The sequence below is a fragment of the Anguilla rostrata genome, chromosome 1, assembly GCF_018555375.3.
Source record: "Anguilla rostrata isolate EN2019 chromosome 1, ASM1855537v3, whole genome shotgun sequence".
Classification (NCBI taxonomy): Eukaryota; Metazoa; Chordata; class Actinopteri; order Anguilliformes; family Anguillidae; genus Anguilla; species Anguilla rostrata.
Genome location: NC_057933.1, coordinates 16151442 through 16170229, shown reverse-complemented (window position 1 = coordinate 16170229; position 18788 = coordinate 16151442). Strand labels below are relative to the sequence as shown.

Sequence of the window (18788 nt, the reverse complement as noted above, 5' to 3'; positions counted from 1 at the left end):
CTCAGAAGTAGTTAAACTAGGCTATAGCGCCAAGGTCACACAGCCATGAACTAATTTCATCATGAATATATATTTTCAGCTCCACACCAGCCAACCTTTTACCTTATTGTACTACTTCAAAACAAGCCCATATCCCTCAAGGACTAAGACGGAAAGCATAAAGTTTGCCCCCCACACAGTATACGTTTCACGTTAACCCTCCAGAAATACACATCCCGGAGTGTCTTGTTGCAGCTGAGTGGGAACCCTCTCAGACTTAAAAAGAACGTCGACACGGAAAGTTATATCATCGAGTGGTGAAAACATTGTTTGCAAATTACGAAAGAGGTAGGGAATTTTTAAGATGTTAGTTTAAGATGTTAGTTTCAGTGGTTGCTGCGTTGCTTTTACAACAGTTTTCTTGTAATGTTTCCCAATTTAAATTCTTTATCAAGTGAACTCATCTAATGTATCAATTCAAGATGTTACAGTGAGCCACGTTGTAAAAATAACAGTTGTGTTAGAAAGACCGGCAAACCGGCCATGAATACTCACAAACCGAGAGATTAACTCGACTCGCCTGAACCAACCGCACTTCATCTAATCTTCCGATTGACGAGAAGAGCATGCCGCATTGTAGTCAGCTTAAAACGTGAATAATATGTGAATAACTGATTCACTGAATAGTGTTTTTAATTTAACTAATGTCTTTAAATAATGCCTTTATTTTCTCGACATCATGTAAGCATCGTTGAAACTACAATAATGAACAATCCACATGCATCATGTGCAAAGTTCAAGCATCGAAGCCCATTGCCTGAATGAAACTACATCGAAGGGGTCTGTATAATATTCTAATCATTCTTTTGTTAATTCTATATGCCTGTCATTCAACAAACTTCAACTTTTCAAAAACCAAAAAAAAAAAAAACTGTCCAAACTTTTCTGAAACTAGTTCTGACCAACTAACCAACCTCACCCTTACCTGTTTGCATGCTTTATTTTGTTATTTCTGACAGTTTAGCTATTTATATCGGTGTTTAGTACAGTGATCTTCTGACTGGGGAATGGCACAAGACTTAATTCTCGTGTGTTAATAGTTTAATGTAAATACTGGTATTATGTTCTGCTATTATGAGTAATGTTTACAAGATATCAAATTCCACTCAAGAAATGTTGAAAGCACTTCAAAACAAATGTTATGTTCAACCATGCTAATGTATTTGATGCCCACCAGCCAAATCAGCTCAGTTCTATGTTAGTTAGGAATAAAATGTGCTTCAGCCCTGTAATGGCAAAAAAAAGAAAGAAACTGCTACTTTTGCAGATATAAAAGGAACTCTAGTTTGAGTGCCAGGGGACTGTTATACTTCCTAATTATCTGTGAGCGCTGAAGTAATACATCACTGACTTTGGGCCAGAAGAGTCAGTGGTGCAGCAGAGTCAGGGGGAGCTGACAGCAGAAAGTGAAACATGCCCTTAAAAGGCATCAGCAGTTTGAGAGGTCTCCTCGCACACTTCCTTTCTCTTCAGCTAACTGCACATAGTCACATCTACCCAGAAGTGCATGGTCCAGGTAATGATTCTGCATGCTGGATAGAGCTTTGCTCTGTTTTCTGTGGGTTCACTTCATACTTGTTTTGATGCACATACAGTTAGTGTGTTTGTAAAGTAAAAGACTGAGATTGCTCTGTTTGCTTTGCTGTCTCCAAATCCAAAGATTTAGGTTGGCTTTACTTACTCACTGGCTGCTGACTTCAACTGTTTTTTTGTTTTTTTTAATTATTATTATTTATTTTAGTTGCATTTAAGGAAAGAATTTGAACATTAGCCACCTGAGCCAAAATGGCAGCTTCCAGCATATCCACAGGTGGCTCACTGCTGGGCTTTGAAGACTACAGTTTATACACCAACCTGTCGGATGAAGAGCTAATCCATCTGGCCATCGAACGCAGCCTGACTGACACTCATGCAACTGCAGTTTCTGACCGTCCCACTAGGATGCCTGCTTGCCAAAGTGTGAACTCTGCCCCCAGAAACCCAGCTCTTCCTCCTCCTCAGAATGTTCAGCCACCAGCCCACCCACTCTGGTAAGCCCAGATAGCACAAGCTATATTTAGCTTCTCAGTCCAGCACAATTCCCGTTTACTTGATCACAGTAACCTGCTCAGGCAGTTCTTCTCAATCTCTCTTTCAGTGTCTCAAGAGCTTACTTCATTACATTAGCTTCTTTTGGTTAGACACAGAAGGGTATTTCATTTCTACTGTATTTCCATCTGCCAGTGTATATTCAAAATTGCAGTACACACAAATGTGAACCATTCTAATTATTTCATTTGTGTTTGGATAGGCTTCTGGACAGCTTATTTGATAAAAGCCTCAACTAAAAATGGACATGCTCCATTATCACTTTGAAGGACTTTGCATTGTTGGAACCTAACCAAGATCTGGGAACAGGCTGTGAGGGTCACAGTTGCTTTAATATTTGGGAGGATACAATAACTCTTCTGAGGTGACAGAAACTGGGGAGATTGCAGTAGCCTTTATTTAGACCTATTTAATATTTGCTCCTTTTTATGACTTTTTGTGTGGCTTATTTAATAAAAAGAGGAATTTTATATAGCCTAGTGCTTGTTTTGAGCTTCTAATGCTTCATACATATGTTGTTGTCTTATCCAAGTCATTTTTCCAAAGACAGTGGGGGTACATGTTATATTTCAACACTTATATCAGATCATTTATGGCTGGTGAGCATGCAGACACTTTGTCTCTCCTGATAACGGAACACTGCTTCACACTCAGGCAAAACTGCAAAAATAATCTCTTACCCTGGTGTCTGATAAGCTGATTTTGGGTGTGAGGGGGAGGGGGGTTGTTAGGAGAGCATTAGATGAGGTAGGCAAAGTATTGAATACTTTTTTAATGAATAAATAAAACTGTGTAAATAAAGCATTGCATTGGTGTGTACATGGGAGTACTTTGTTAAAATCAGGAATGCTCAGTGATCTTCCACTTTGGTTTATTCTGTACTCTCATTGCACCGTCACATCAATTTCTGTGTTGTTCCGGTCTGTTGACAACAGTCTACATGCAGTCGTCTGCCTTTGGCAGTGGACGTTCTTTGGAGACTGAGCAGTTCACATGCCACCAATAGGCATGACGAACAGAAATCCTTTGCATGCAAGAGATTTTCCTAGTTCGTTTTGAAGTTCTGAACTGACAATTAAACCACGGTTGCAGGCACTGGCTGTTTGTTATTGTTTCCTTTTCTTGATAAGTATTTTAAATTTAAAAAAGAAAAGGCTTGTGTTGCCTAAAAGTGCCGTTGAACTTATCCAGGTTCATTTGAACACTCTGTTGTTCAAATAATTCTGTCAGACAGCATTGTTTCAAATTCCATAAAAACAACAAACAAAGTAACTCAGCATCTCATGTTTCACCTTAGCATTATGATATAATATTACATTGTAATATTATAGGCATGGTACTAACTCACAGCTGCAAAGTATGCACACATCTTGCAGTGATGATGAGAAAATCAGCCATATCCATCAGAGTTGTTAGAGGGGGGTGAGCAGAAGGGTGCACAGCACAAATAAATATGAGCTTGTGATAGGCTGTTTAACCTGTAATGGAGATGGAAATGGAACATTTTGTTTTGAAAAGTGTTTCCCCAAAACACAGCTAGCTAATACCTCACGGAGTACTTGCTTAAGTAATTGTCAACACCATACTGGAGATATTTAAAATAGGAATTTCTGTGCATGCACAATTACGTATTAATATCAGATCCCTGAAAAGAAAATTATTATTTGTCAGTCTCCAGTCTCAAAAGAAGATGCACAACTGGCCATAACATTCAGGGAGGATGGGTTTCAGTTGGTGAGGTGTGCCTCGTCTGACCACACAAAAGTGACTCCTCTGTTCAGGAGCCTGGAGTCTGGCCCAGAGAGTTAAACACCTGCTGGCAGAGCACAGGCAAGGCTGCACTCTGTCAAAATAATGAAGGGCACTGCAGTGATAGGGTGAGCCAACTAACATGACTTGGCATTCCAAATATAAAGAAAAATGCTTAATGCGAAGGATCAGTATTTTTAAAGACATCTTTGCTTTATGCTGCTATACATGAAATGTGGTGAGCAACAGATTTTCATTTATTATGATTGTTTTTATTATGTGCACTTTTGCTCCAAGGCAGCTACTAAGTTTTACACTGATGGCCACACAGTGTTACAGGATAGCTAGACTGAATTAGATTAGTGAACTCTTATTTTGTTACAGCACATTTTTAATTTTTCGACAGAAATAGAAATCCTACCCTTGGCACAAAAAAGCCATTTGTGCCCACATCTCAGAACTACAAGGTGAATGTCTGTTATTGCTGTAGGGCAAAGCATGCATTTGGGAGATTTTTTTTTTCCCTCAAAAAATCATATACTGATGTGGCTGACTGCTTCATGACTATTCTTCATTAGAAATGGGGTTGTCATGAGTCAGGCACAGAGTTGAATGATAATTAGGAGAAATAATCGGGTGGATGTCAAGTCTAATGATAGACGATGTGCCAGTCCTATGGTTTCATTAAAACAATCGTCGTACTGTTTAAGGCCCTTTTTACACTCATATACCCTCCAGTTGACGAAATTTGACGGAATACTGCGCATCCGATATATGGGGTCATATGGTTACAGCCAGCCTACTCCCAGAATCGAGACGTAAACTAGCGCTTCTTCTCATGCTGCTCTTTTTAACAAATAATGCATAAAAGCTGTTTCGGTGTCTATGGTGGTGTGGCGTGTACGTCCTGCATTGCCTTCCTTTAATTAATATCTGTCAAGAACACAAAATGCAGTGAGCAGTCCTGCTCTTTTCTTGTGTCCACCAATAGAAAAGAACGTTTGCTATGAACCCTCGTGCCGTGGGGTTGTGCTTTTCTGTAGAATACGTTCAAGTAACTGTCACGTGGCGGCCTTCAACAAAAGTATTACGAAGAATTGCCACTAACGATTGTGCCACATTTATCTGGAAGTGTAGCCCAAATTCCCTGGCAGCGCATTACTGCGCATACGATAAAACCGGCCAGGTGGGATTGTTTAAATGACAAGGAAATCAAGAAACGCACACAAAACAGTTAAAGGTTTTGAATTTCAGGCAGCCTAATACAATATAACCTCGGATATCGAACACGTCCTGTAGTTCTGGCAAAAAAATCTGGTTGCCTGCTTTACAGCTCCCTCGTGTCTTAATGCCATTAGCCTAGTATTATCGCGTTTGGGGAGACTGATTGGTTTGCTTTGTCATATATGGTCATCGCCTGCAGCCACACATGTCAATACAATCCGAAAATAATCGTAGCGCAGCTGGGTCCCCTTTGGCTTTCCTCAGCTGTTCTCATTCAAGAACTGGATACACTTTACGGTCAGGGCAAATAGGCACTTCAAAATGACACGATTTAGTTATAGAAGGTATCTATCGCTGTTTCGCTCCAGTGGGACAAACGATTTCCAGCAATGCAAGAATACCGACGGGACGAAGAACTATCCCTTTGTCACTGGCTGTGGCGAGAGAAGCGTTGCGTGGCGGAGATGCGATGGCTCACTTTACGTCACCCCAGACCCCGTGGAGTGAGTTCCTTTGTTTACCTTCTTGTATTAGGCGTTATGTATGTTTCGAGGTTCCTCTGATCAAGGTCTCGAAACCTAATTAATCAGACAAATTAGTGAGGCCCTGCCATTTTTAATAATTATATCGGTGTTATATTTTTTCAGTGGCTATAGCATGCTTCTGGCCGACAGCTGCCGATTCCGATTGGCTGGTTAAACCAGTAGTTTGTGCAGACAAATGTAAACTGTATACATCCTGGTCGCCTTTGAAGTGCTTAGTTCAGTGTTAATCCAGTTGGCCTATAGTAATTTATATTATCTTAAGGAACACTTATTCAGTCAGCTTTTTATAATTATTTTTTAATTAGTGAACAACAAATGGACAAGTTAATTGTGCTAATTGTGCACATCTGAATACAAAACATCTAAATCATACACACATGCAAATGGGTATAAAATACTACACTTCTAGCTCTACAACTCCCTTGCTTTCATTTGAGGATGAATATGGAATAAAAACCAAGCTTTCTGTATTTTCATATTTTTCTTTTAGGGATGTTTATACTATAGTAACAGCGATTAAGAACGGTGATGTGAAAGCCGTGAATGACCTCTCATCTTCTTCTGCAAAAAGCCTGATGTTGGCAAACAAGGATGGGTGGATACCTTTGCATGAGGCAGCCTATTATAACCAGGTCGAATGTGTAAAGGTTCTCCTGAAAGGTGAGTTCATATTAAGCCTGGACATATTCATTGCTGCCTTTCTAGGTGTGCATGAAAACAACCCGTGGAGTCTCAGACCTGTTCAGTTTAGGTGTTCTCACAACCCAAGTCCTTGCACAGTTTCCGTGATGGATTTGTGTTTATAGCCCAGCTTCACTGTGTGTGAGCTCTGCTTATTTCCTCAGCTCAGCCCACTTCCATTGATAAGCGCACCCTGTTGGAGCAGACAGCTCTCCTTCTGGCAGTGGCCAGGGAGAGCTTAGCCTGTGTGCAGTACCTGCTGGAGAAAGGTGCCGACCCTGAAATTGCCAGCAAAAACAAAGACACCCCTCTTTACAAAGGTAACCCTCCATTGGACTAGCGTTCTGGAATTATTAGCTAAAATTATGGAGTTTTGATAGCTGCTACTTGAGTTAGGGCTTTACTGTACTTGGATTGCTTCAGTTAAAGTGCATCTTTATACATAGGTGTAAGCAGTGGATGTTCTCTCTTGACAGATTCCTGTATTTATAGCAAGGCTCCCCTGAAATGTACAAATTTCTTCTATTTCTTCTCCTCTGCCCAACTATAGCTTGCGAGATGGAGAATGTGGAAATTGTGGCACTTATTCTTAAGTTTGGAGGTGGGGTGAACCAGCGTTGCATCCAGGGCTGGACCGCTCTCCATGAGGCAGTGTGTCGCAACAACATAGAGATCTGCGAGATGCTAGTGGCAGCTGGGGCTGCAGTGAACCCACCTGACATGTACGGCATCACACCTCTGTTTGTGGCTGCCCAGAGCGGAAGAGTTGAGGCACTGTGCTTCCTCATTAAAAATGGTAAGTTTCATAAGTATGGCAATATAGGGATTGGGTGAGTTCTGGACCAGAACGGAATCACTTTAAATAACATTTTTACTTCTGGCTGGATTGATATACATTTGGGGTGACTGTATCTCATGAGTATTTGCACTGGCTCATCTGATTAACCTACAGGGTCCAAGTTAAACTACGCGGTCGTTTCCTGCACTTGGTTGGAACTGTACTTCCCTCTAGGGTTTTCAACACACTTGTTCCTGGTTATGGTTATACACTTTGTTGTACGTTGACTTTTGGCTGGTCTGAATTAACTTTCTTATGCTAATCACAACCTTCTCTCATTTTACCAATCTACACTTTTTATCTGTAGAACTAAAGGACACACGTCTGTGAAAAAAAATGGTATTGTGGCTTCCGCAGCCCATGAGATTTATGATTGCTGGTTGTGATGTCATGATGGAGGATACCCATGCCCCCCCTCTGTGTAAAGTGGCCATTACTGTCTTCTGGTCACAGGTGCAGATGTCAACAGCCAGGCAGCTGATGGGGCCACAGCTCTTTTTGAGGCCAGTAAGAATGGGCACAAGGACGTAGTGGAAATCCTGCTCACTCATAATGTAGACGCAAACAGACCTGCCAAGAGTGGACTGCTGCCCCTGCACATTGCTGCTGACCGTGGATTCGATGAGTAAGTCCCACTAGGCTGCTTTAGTTACAGTGAAATACACTGAAATATTATTACTGCTGAAATACCTATATGTTCATACCAAAATGTATGTCTTATAACATTGCAAATTACATTGAAGACAATGAATTGCCCCAGAAATCTCAACTTGTATTTTTTTATTATTATTTTTAAGCTGAGGTAACAGATAATGATTTATCAGCCCGACATTAAAGAACAGAAATATTCTGACTTTCTGCTGTGCACGAGACTGGCACCCCATAGCCCAGACTGTTGAATGTGATGTAACCCTGTCAGCCACTCTAACATTCCGGTCTGTTTCTTCCAATGTTAGGATTGTGTCCCTGCTTCTGCCAGCCACCAGTAGGGCCCGGCTGCGACGGAGTGGCGTCAGCCCCCTCCACCTGGCTGCAGAGAAGAACCAGGACGACGTCCTGGAGGTCCTGATCAAGGCGGGCTTTGATGTCAACGCCATGCTATCCCACGACCGCTCCATCATGTACGAGGACCGCCGCAGCACGGCGCTCTACTTTGCCGTCACTAACAACAACGTCGCTGCGGCCACCATGCTGCTGGAGGCCGGCGCTGACCCCAACCTGGACACCTTAAATGCTCTTCTGGTGGCCGTGCGACAGGGCTGCATCAATACCGTCGTCCAGTTGGTGGAGCACGGCGCCAACGTCAATGCGACCATCCCCACCTACCCAACCTCCTTCCCCAGCTCAGTCATGTTCTGCGTCAGATACTTGCCTCTGCTCAAGTACCTGATGGACAGGGGCTGCAATGCTCTGGCCTGCTTCAGGTGCCAGCATGGTAGCAAGCCACACCCACCAATCAATGCCCCCCGCAGCAGGGGCACAGAGGGCATTCCAGCACATAGCCACAGTGAAACACCCCTACAGGTAGGAGGAACTAAAAACTCATTGTGGTAAAGAACAATATAGACTGTGTTTTTTTTTTGTCCTGTGCCTCATTGTGATTTAAGTCCCCCTCCTTTTCCTCCCAGTTCTGTGAGATGCTCTCCTCACCCTCTGTGAGTAGCTGGGCGGGGCCTGTCATTGACCTGCTGTTAGACTACGTCGGAAATGTAGTACTGTGCGCCAGGCTAACCGAGCATTTGGACAGCTACGAGGACTGGGCCGTCATCAAAGAGAAATCCAGTGAGTACTCCAGGGCTGCGAACACATGCATGGAAGCTTATACATGTATAATCAGCACACATGTTTTGGGTAGGTATGAACAGTTATGGCCTTTTTGGTGCATTCACTTCATAATTAAATCAGGTGAATTGTTTTGCTGTTTGCTCAAAGTATTTATTTGATAAATGCTGCTACTAGCTAATCAATTGGTTGAACCATGGTTTAGTACATCATAAATCCCCAGTTCCATAATTCACACCCCATTTACTATTACAAGCCCAAGTGATCTTACTCTTTTTGTGATTACCAGAGTTCGTGATCTGAAATCTCATCTTTGCAAGTTAAATTTTTATTTTGTAAGCAGTATATTACGGTACTGTGATCCAGTTATATTGCCACGCTTATCCAGGGCAATGTGCATAGTGTACACATTTTACGTACTGTATATTCTTACAGCTGGATAGCTGCAGAATCAGCCCAGGTACAGTACCTCACTAATGGGTCCCTCACTAAACAGCCGTGCCGGAGTAAGTCTAGGTCTAGATAGTCATGTTATTTCACACCAAGGAAAAATTCAAAGTGTGATTAACATGACTCCCCCTGGGGTGTGTCTTCAGGACAACCTCGTCCCCTGATGCACCTCTGCAGGCAGACAATTCGCAGACAGATGGGAATACAGAGGCTGAAACATCTGGACGACTTGCCTCTTCCAGGACGGCTAATCAAGTACATGAACAATGATCGCACCAGGGATGAATGTTTATACTAGCAGGGATCAGATCAGCAAAAAGTTTGTGGTGAAAAATTCCCTTATCTGCTTATTTTTACTTTTTAGGCAAACTGGGGGTGCTCCCGTTGTGGTAAGGTGTTGGTAGATATAACAATGCTCCATCTAAGTTATGAATGATATAGTGGCTGTATCCAACAACACCTAAACATTGCCAAACGTTATGCAACCTTTTGTTTTTCTTTAACCTTAAGCCAAAAGGATTTCTATAGGTACTGAAGTATATATAAAATATTATTTATGAGATAGTGTGGTCTTAACTGAAATGGGGTAGGAGTGTAGCACAGGGGGTAAGGAACTGGGCTTGTAACCGAAAGGTCACAGGTTCGATTCCCGGGTAGGACACTGCCGTTGTACCCTTGAGCAAGGTACTTAACCGAAATTGCTTCAGTATATATCCAGCTGTATAAATGGATACAATGTAAAAGTTGTGTAAGTCGCTCTGGATAAGAGCGTCTGCTAAATGCCTGTAATGTAAAAATGTAATGAGTAAGCATGTGGCACTTATCATTGCCTTTTTAAAGCTTAACCTCACTGTACCAACCACCCAAATGTTATAGCCCAAATGTATATGTATTTATACCCTTTTGAATGTGAGATTTTTTCATTCTCTTTGCAGATTGTTTTGAACCGAACTGGTTTGAGCTGTTTGAATGTAGCTTTTTTATGGCCAGGGGTAATAGGGCCTCCCAGACTGTAACTTCATTTGTGTACTGACAATCATTACATAGAAATGACAGGCAAACTTCTGTAACATCTCTGTAACATCACAATTTGGAGTAATTAGTAAAAGTGTACTATGAGGGTGTCTAAAATTGTTGTGTTCTGTGGACACATGAAGAGGTCATGGCCATTCAGTGAACCTTATTTTTTAATGTGTTTTTGTATTTATTTGTGCACATTTATTTTCTTAAAAATTTTTGTTCTTATTATTTTGCCTTGGAGTCTGATGAGTTTTATTGCTGATTTAATAGCATTTTATTTGAGCGTGACTTCATTTAAAGTAAGCCATATGTTTATGAACGGTGAGAAAATACTGACTTCTACCAAAGGGCTATAAATAATGAGGGCAGCTGTATAGTAATACATGTTATATGTAATGCACTGCAAGAAACTGAAAGGTTGTTAGCTGAGATACACATTTTTTAAAGAGCACTGGATAGTGAAGTTGAACAGATGTATTAAGAATAATTACTCCGGGACACAGAAATCAGTATTTTGTAGAAAGATCTATTGCTTTAAAAGGCTGTTTCTACACAGTCTTACAGTTTGTCACATTTCCAACTGTGGATTAGACATACTCCATATTAGGAACATATCTACCTCGTCAGCCTAATGTTTTTACTTATATGCAAAAGTATTGGTCAAGTTGTGTACAATGTGATGTGACAGTATAGCAGAATCTGTTAAGTGATCCTCCAGTACTTCTCATAAACTAATAGGAATAAATTATATGTATTAATCTCAGTGGTTCACTGGGTAATAGATTTTTGTTTTGGTAAGCTGTATGCATTTCTATAGAAATTTCTGTATAATTATAGCTGTCCAGTTAGTGGTCATACTGTATATTGGCTTACCGGGGAGATGTGTAATATTACTGTACATCAGTGTCTCCACACTTAATACTGTATTTCAGCAATAAATGTTTCCACAATTTATTCAGTCATGTACTGCATTTGATCGGCATATTCCATAGACTGAGACACTACCTCCCCCACCTCCCCCCAACACACATGCGTGCACACAAACAAACTCAACAAATAGAATAATGCTAGAAAAATACATCTACCACCTCTGAGCTTTCTAGGTTATTTTTACATTTTTCTGAATAGTCGTTAAAAATGTGTTTGTTTTGGCATTACATTTTTTAAAATCTCATACTAAAATACAGCAAGAGGATGCAACGAGATTGTGTTCATTTTAAGGTACTGATTTATTCTACTTTCAGATATGCTAGTAGTTGTAAAGTTAGTTTCCTACATGAAGTAAGCTTAAGTTACTTTATAAAGTGGTCTCAGCAGTGACAAAAAGGCAAGTACCACATTAAGTTCACATTCTAAAATCGTAATATTCAAAGCAAAACTGTTTGATCCTTGACCTAAGTGCTTTTGAAAATGTAACTTTCAGTTTTAAATGGAACTTCACGATGGTAAACGCAGGGCTAGTCAACTATGAGGGGACAAAACACAATAAATAAACTGCTCTCCGAGTTTCTGAAAACGAATGTCAAAGAAAAACCAACATATTTACAACATGGCCCACTTATTGCTTTTTCCAGACGTAAATTCGATCTTTAAATAAATCCAAACACGCTAAAAATTGGAGATGGAATAGTTGGTTTTGTTGGGATGGGCTTCACCACAACGTGCGTGTGACTTTTTTGTATATTGTGGATGCCCTGTGCTTCAGCTTGGGTTACAGTGGCCTTTCCCCACAGTCCAGGTTCTGCGAAGCCCGAGTGAGGAAGGACAACATGGCTTTGGAAGACGTGGTGTCCATGGTACTGAAAAGGACAGCACCCGCATAAATTCATGCTTCCGGAAGTCATGTCCAGGATAAGGGGTTCCTTTTCCGCAGCGATATGCTGGGTAGAAACAATCGAACTGGCTCTGGGATCCTCAGAAAATGTCTTTATTTTGTCATCCTCTGATTCCGAAGGCCCACCGGCGGAAACACACGATTGGCTCTTTCTCCAAGTTACCTGGAAAGACTCCCGTTTACTTTTGGAAGACCTGGGTTCTTCCCAGAAAGATGCAGGCAGCTGTCGCTTTCTCATGGGCACCTGGTCTTGTCTGTTGTAATCACTTTCCAGTTTGGGATTCGGACTGAGCTTGACCCTGTCCTCGGCGTGCACATTCGACCCTGATTTTTCGCTTATTCCGGACCGGTGGAGGTTCCGGTTCGCTGTCTCAAAAGCGTACACACCAGACTTGTCCTCCACTGCTTTTCCGTTACCCGATTCCGTCGCTCTGTATGCGTGACATCGCGGCATTCTTGAGTACTTCTGTGAAAACCGCTTAAGTTGTTTCTGCAGATACTTCCTGTGGTCCACCGAGCGCCTACACGGTGCTGACTTGTCCAAGGCAGCCTTGATATCGCTGGATGCCAAGTTTACAAAGTTTAATAAAGTTTTCACTTCGCTATCTGCGCTTGCCATTCTGTCATCCCGAGTTTGAAAAACTCGGTCAAGCCATACCGTCAGCACCTCATGCTGTATTCACTCCATAACCTAGAAAAATAAAGTGAAAAATAAAGATGCTATATGATGACGGCAAGATTAACAATGTTAATTGTCATAACAGTCACAATTCACAGACAGCACATGCTAATATAGTAAAGCAGTAAAATACAATATCGACATATCAAAAATGATCAAATTCATTAAAAATTATTTTAGGTTTGCATCCATAATTATTCAACGGATAATCAAAAATAGAACCTCCCCCAATTCAACTGTCCAATGATAGCTAAAACTTACCGTCTCTTGGATAGAAGGTATCCAAGTACTGCTGCTCTTCCAAAAAATAGTTTCAGCACTTCAACAAGCTGAATGAATATAAACTGCGTGTAGTTATGGTGCTTTCTTCAGGCCAATCAGCGACCTCTTTCTCCACACAATACACCCCAATCAGGCATTGAGCTCCCCGGTATCGCATTCTTTGCCCTCGCAAATTGTTGTCATGGAGACCCTCCAAGAAAAGCGCCTAATAGATGCAGTATTTCTTTGCAGCCATTCCTCTCTGTTCTGCCCCTCACTCCTCGGACTCCTGATCCTCAGTCATGTTTTTTTTTTTTTTTTTTCTACCTCCAAGGTCTCTAAAACGTCTTCTACTGACGGTGTGCAAAGACTACTTAAATCTTTTATACTTGAATATAACTTAAGTCTGTCTGGGGGCTGGCAGTGGGCATGCTTCACCGCCACAAGACAATACCAGCCTTTAGGGCTGAGCCCGGGCTACTTTTAACTGTTCTGATCTGGACTTCTTTTCCCCTTCTAAGACTGATGTCAGAAGAAGTAGGATTTGGGGGGAAAAATCCAAAGAGATGTGCGCATATCCATGGAAAGGGGGCTTGAACGCTCAAGAATCTTGTCTTTATGTTTGCCCCCTCAATCGAGCCACACAAAGGCTGAATTACTCATTCAAACCTCGTGGAACAAAAGGAAAGGAGCTGGATAGCACTCTTGCATTTGTAGTCAAACATTTAGAGACTTAAATCGAGTCGTCATGAAGGAGAAAGAGTTGGACAAAGCCCATAGAATTGCCATCAGCAAACATTTTCCTGTGTCATATTAGTGGGGTCTCCATGACTCCTTCTGGCCCGGGGACAATAGCACAAGTTTGCACACTCGAATACTGTCACCCTGCCAACGCCGACAAGGGCCCAAAACAGGACAATCCCCAGAGAAAGCACGGGCTCTGCAGGGAAGGTGGCAATAGAAAAGGGAAAAAGGACTTGTGAAATGCTAATTGAGCTCCATCCCCTTATTGAGAAAAAAAGAGTACCAATCACCCCCACCCCCAAACCACCTCTTCTTGGCAAGGTGGCACCATGCGTTGAAACAATTGCTTGAGGTAACCTATGCTGCACGGTCGAGCACCACACCACCCTAGCCTGACCCTCTCCTTTGCAAATACAATCCTCAGTTTAAACTCAAGTGATTTGATGCAGTAGACCAATGTATTTGTTTAATGCTGCCTTCTGTGTACTTTCATGCAGCGATGTATAATGTAAGGACATATTCAAAATACATTTAGTTCAATTGTTCAATATCATTTGCATGATAACACGTAATAAAATGTAATAATAATAATAATAATAATAAACACTATTTCATATATTATTTCACACAATTTCATATTGAAATAAATGTCTTAAAAAATAAGACAGGCAACAAATATTAGCCTAGTTACTATGATAGTTTCTTTTTTTGTTCAGAGTACCTGAACAACTACAACAGATGAAAAGCATATACACTACAACATTTTGTATGAAGTTCACATTAGACGTAAGCTTAGAATAATTCTTACACTCATCTTCTTGAATATACAGTAAGATAAGCCCCTTTATAAAACTATATTAGATTTTGTTATCCTGTACAACTATGTACAGTTAAATCACCTATGTGTTGAATTCCCTTGTCAATAATTTACAAATTAAACACCAGAATGACAAAGTGAAAAGAGGGCACAGTCATAAAAAAATGTTTTTTTTTTGGCTGCTTGTTTTCCTTTTTTCATTTTTTAAGAGCGGGTGGAGTGATGGGGCTCAGAATTTTGATCAAGAATGGGCTCGTACATCTTAGGACGCTGTACATTTAGTCTGCCTGTTTTGCTGTTGTGTTTATACAGTTTGTTAAGCCAAATAATTGGACATGTTTTTGTTGACAGTTTATGACAGCTGGTACTGTATTTCTCCATCTGTCTGCAACGGTGAAGTGAGATGTTTATGGTCCTGTGACCACTCTCACCCTCAAGGACAGTGCTGAACCAGTTCATGGTCAGCAGTAGTCACAAATCTGATCTCTAATCATTCAGCATATACAGTATACCCCAATTCTGTTTTCTGTGTATGCAGTATTAGTAAACTTTTGTAAATTTTGTATTAATTCTTAGACCTTCTATTAAACATCCATTTCCAGAGTGCCTGCAACTTGCCTGCAATATTAACACAAAGTCATAATATATATATATATATATATATATATATAATATTGTCTGTAATATTAACACAAAGTCATAGAATATATATATATATATATATATTTAAAAAACAGAAACGTAAGGTTGTGAGTTTGAATGTCAAGTGATTATCAATTATTTTGCTCTTGCTAAAGGTAATAATTCTCATTTGCTTACATTTTCAAATGAAATTGCTTATATTTAACATGTTACCAGTGCATATACTGTAGCTAAGCATATACACTGGTAACATGTTAAATGTAAGTGATTTAATTTGCCCACGATAAAAGAAGCCATTTCACAAATAATGAAAATCTATGTGAAAAAGTTCAGCTGAGTTCTCTGCTGAAAATGATTCTGCTGGTATGTTTTACTGTGTGTACATACAGTATATTATTGTTTGCCTGATTTCCTGTTCCTAAAAAAATCCTTAAAGTGCTACGGTGTGCCAAGCCACTGTCCCCAAGATTAGAGTGATCTCTCATCCTCCATTTTCAATGTCAGTCCTTCAAGAGGCTCCTGGATGCTATTGTCTGTCCTGTTCACCTCAGTGTTCCTCTCAAAAGACCAATTAACAATAGTACAGCCCTCCCCTGGCCTGCAGCCTCACTCCTGGGCTTTGAAGTGACAGAGAAAGGGGGAAAAAGGAAGTATGCAGGGTAAGGAAATCAGAAGTATCTGCCTGTCTGTATGCCTACTTGAATAAGATGGATGGGAGAGGTTTGCCATTGATGTCAGTTTAAAGTTTGACATCTTAAAGAAACAGAACAGTGGTGAAGCTCCAAACCACACGCTTGGTTAAATGCCGGGTTTCACCAAAGGGGAAACCTGAGATGGTTTGTTTTGTTGAAATTAATTAGAGCTCAGCCAGTTTTATTATATTAAAAAAATACAGCAGGTGCAGTGGATGCCCAGCGCTAGTTGATTTTTGTTTGCTTTTCTCATTAGTGTGTATTCTATAATTAAAACACTGCTGCTGTCCTTTCTAAAAGGCATCCCTTCACAAGCATGATGCCAAAGCGAGCCACTTTGAACATTTGCGCTGTTTGCTTTTGACTTTCCCCCTTTTTTCATCCTTTTATTGGAAATGAATGAATATTGTTAGCAAGGGCTGTGTCACGTTATTGTGTTGGTGTTACTAAGTAGCTGGGCTTTTGGGACAGATGGCAGGGGTGAATTTCTCTGAATAGATACCCTGTGAGCTGCATCGGCACCCAAACGCATGCATGCAAATACACATACATGCACACACACACACTCACACACACGCACACACACACACACACACACACACACGTCCGCGCACACACACACCCGTCCACACACACACACACACACACACGCAGACTCCACTACCAGCATAAACCTGCCCAGTTCCACCGCCACAATAGTGCAGTGTGTTGTCAGCGTGAGATTTCCCCTGCCCTCTGACACCCGGCTCTTTCATGCCCCGGCAGCTGCCTGCCTGCGTCATGGTGCCCCAGAGGTCACGCAAATCCAGTGCAGAACAGGACTGGAAGAAGCAGGCACGCTGGCTTTGCAGGCTATTGTGTTACCCACTGACAACTGCCAGAAATGCCTTTGCACCACCTGCTGGAGGGCAGAGCCGTGATAAAGAAAGCTGGGTCTCCCTAAGTGGCAGGACTGTGCTCAGTGCGTGTGCGTGTGTGTGTGTAAGATGGAGAGCGATGGGGTGCGAGTGATTACACATGGAAAGCTGTGCACTGTTTGCCTGACAAATAGACTTATGATCTTTTCTCAGTGCAATGAGAATGGCAGTGGAGACTGAGGCTTGTCTCTCTGGATCTGTAACCAGGGGGTTTTGCTGCTGAAAAGGCGACCATTGCTTTACCCTTAAATAAAATATTTTATATGTCAGTTCAGGAAAGGCGGTTTAGTCTGACAAAATAAGAAACCAATGAGATTTGATATAGTTTCAACCACTTTACATTCACATGCATTTGTGATCCAAGTCAACCTTCAGTGTTTCGTGTTTAGTGACCACTATTTGCAATGTTTATGTATGCTCTCCAATGTTGTACAAACAGGAAGTACAGCATCAAAATGGCACCTGTTGGTAAATAATTGCTATGGCAGTGCTCACTGGAGATTAAGTGTATAAAGTGGTTGACAAAGTGAAAAGGCAAACTTAAATTCAGGACATCTAGAGTCATCAGCAAGTGCAAAGGTACTTCACATTATTCAATCTAACACCATTACAGTGCAACCTAAACATTTAATTAAATGAAATTTGTATGGACTTGCTTTGGTAAACATATGATTGTACGCAAATACATTAAAACAAACAGGCTGTATGTTAAACCAGAAGATGTAAAGAGCAAAGGATATGAAAACATAAATATAAAATGAATAGAATATAAATTAACACTGCATTCAGCAAAATTAAGCTAAATTTATTTAGACCTTAAGTAGCCAATCATTTTTCTGTAGATATACTGGTTGCAACCCAGAGAGAAGTTCATCCATCAGTTTTGAAGCCATTGTAATATAATATATGGCCACAAGGTGGTAGTAGTCTACCACTGAAATAATTAGGCACGAAAAATTATTCTGGAGAACAACTATCAATATTTGCTGGAATACAAATACTTTCAGTGAAGAGATTTTTTATAAAAGGCTTGGAGTTTTACAGATATGTAATATGATCTGTAGTTTGTTTTAACATTGCTAGTATTTCTTTGTTCATTTTCAGAAAATCACTGAAGTCGGGCTGTATCCATCTTTGCCTGTCTGCAATTTGTGCATGCCTGCATGTAGTACCTAGCCTAACTTGCAATAGGGGTACATGCAGTGCACACTCCACTGAAACTATAACTTGCATTGGTCTGCAGTGCTGGACCTCCATCATCGATTCAGGAAAACACCAAGGCAAGTGGGCTGTCTCCTGCTTTCATTGATGTGAGAGGCTGAATTTCAGGGAGAGCGACAGGCCACCCTCTAGAGAGGCGATAAGGTCGCTGTCAGATCCTGCCAAGTGCCTACGCCCTGGCAGATTGCCTGGGAAATGTGTGCAATAAAAGGCAGCGTGTGCTGCGGGATATGCGATAGCAGCCGGCTCTTGTAAATTCCCCGGCTGTCCACGATGGAATGCTGAACAAACTTTCATTTGAAAAATCACACATTTATATGCAGACAGTGCAAAGCAAAGTGCCTTTTTAAGTGTCAGCTGCGAGTTGGGAGTTTTATGGATGCGTTTGCTTACTGGAACGCCGTTGAGTTCTCTCCCGCCTCTGAGTTGTGTGTCTCTGTGGCCTTCTGGGATTTTGTGTTTTGACCCTATGCTCAAGGTCAGAGTTGTATATATGTGGATGCTGGAGGAGTCAAGGCCTGCCAGTATGAGCAACGCAACCGTCATCAGCGCTGCCAAGGGTTAT

The 18788-nt window shown here is 41.2% G+C and overlaps 2 protein-coding genes across 6 annotated transcripts; one reads left to right on the top strand and one right to left on the bottom strand.

Moving 5' to 3' along the window:
• The first annotated feature begins 152 nt into the window (after window positions 1-152).
• Window positions 153-11370, top strand: LOC135249830 (ankyrin repeat and SOCS box protein 2-like). 5 transcript variants are annotated; one of them, XM_064325468.1, is made up of 11 exons: window positions 153-327; window positions 726-819; window positions 1850-2069; window positions 2330-5603; window positions 6136-6305; window positions 6491-6646; window positions 6877-7122; window positions 7618-7789; window positions 8121-8688; window positions 8793-8946; window positions 9543-11370. In XM_064325468.1, the coding sequence occupies exons 4-11, from the start codon at window positions 5422-5424 to the stop codon at window positions 9692-9694; spliced, it is 1800 nt and encodes a 599-aa protein (XP_064181538.1). In that variant the 5' UTR covers window positions 153-327; window positions 726-819; window positions 1850-2069; window positions 2330-5421; the 3' UTR covers window positions 9695-11370. The 5 variants fall into 5 exon arrangements, with proteins under 5 accessions (XP_064181538.1, XP_064181504.1, XP_064181513.1 ...); XM_064325434.1 differs by having other exon boundaries at window positions 155-327; window positions 1781-2069; window positions 5469-5603; XM_064325459.1 differs by having other exon boundaries at window positions 156-327; window positions 5469-5603.
• On the bottom strand, window positions 11343-13442 carry LOC135249892 (protein FAM181A-like). Its single transcript, XM_064325571.1, has 2 exons — window positions 13191-13442; window positions 11343-12941 (listed from the first exon to the last, which is right to left on the bottom strand). Exon 2 carries the CDS (start codon window positions 12867-12869, stop codon window positions 12006-12008), a length of 864 nt encoding a protein of 287 aa, XP_064181641.1. The 5' UTR covers window positions 12870-12941; window positions 13191-13442; the 3' UTR covers window positions 11343-12005.
• Between the last annotated feature and the right edge of the window lie 5346 nt (window positions 13443-18788).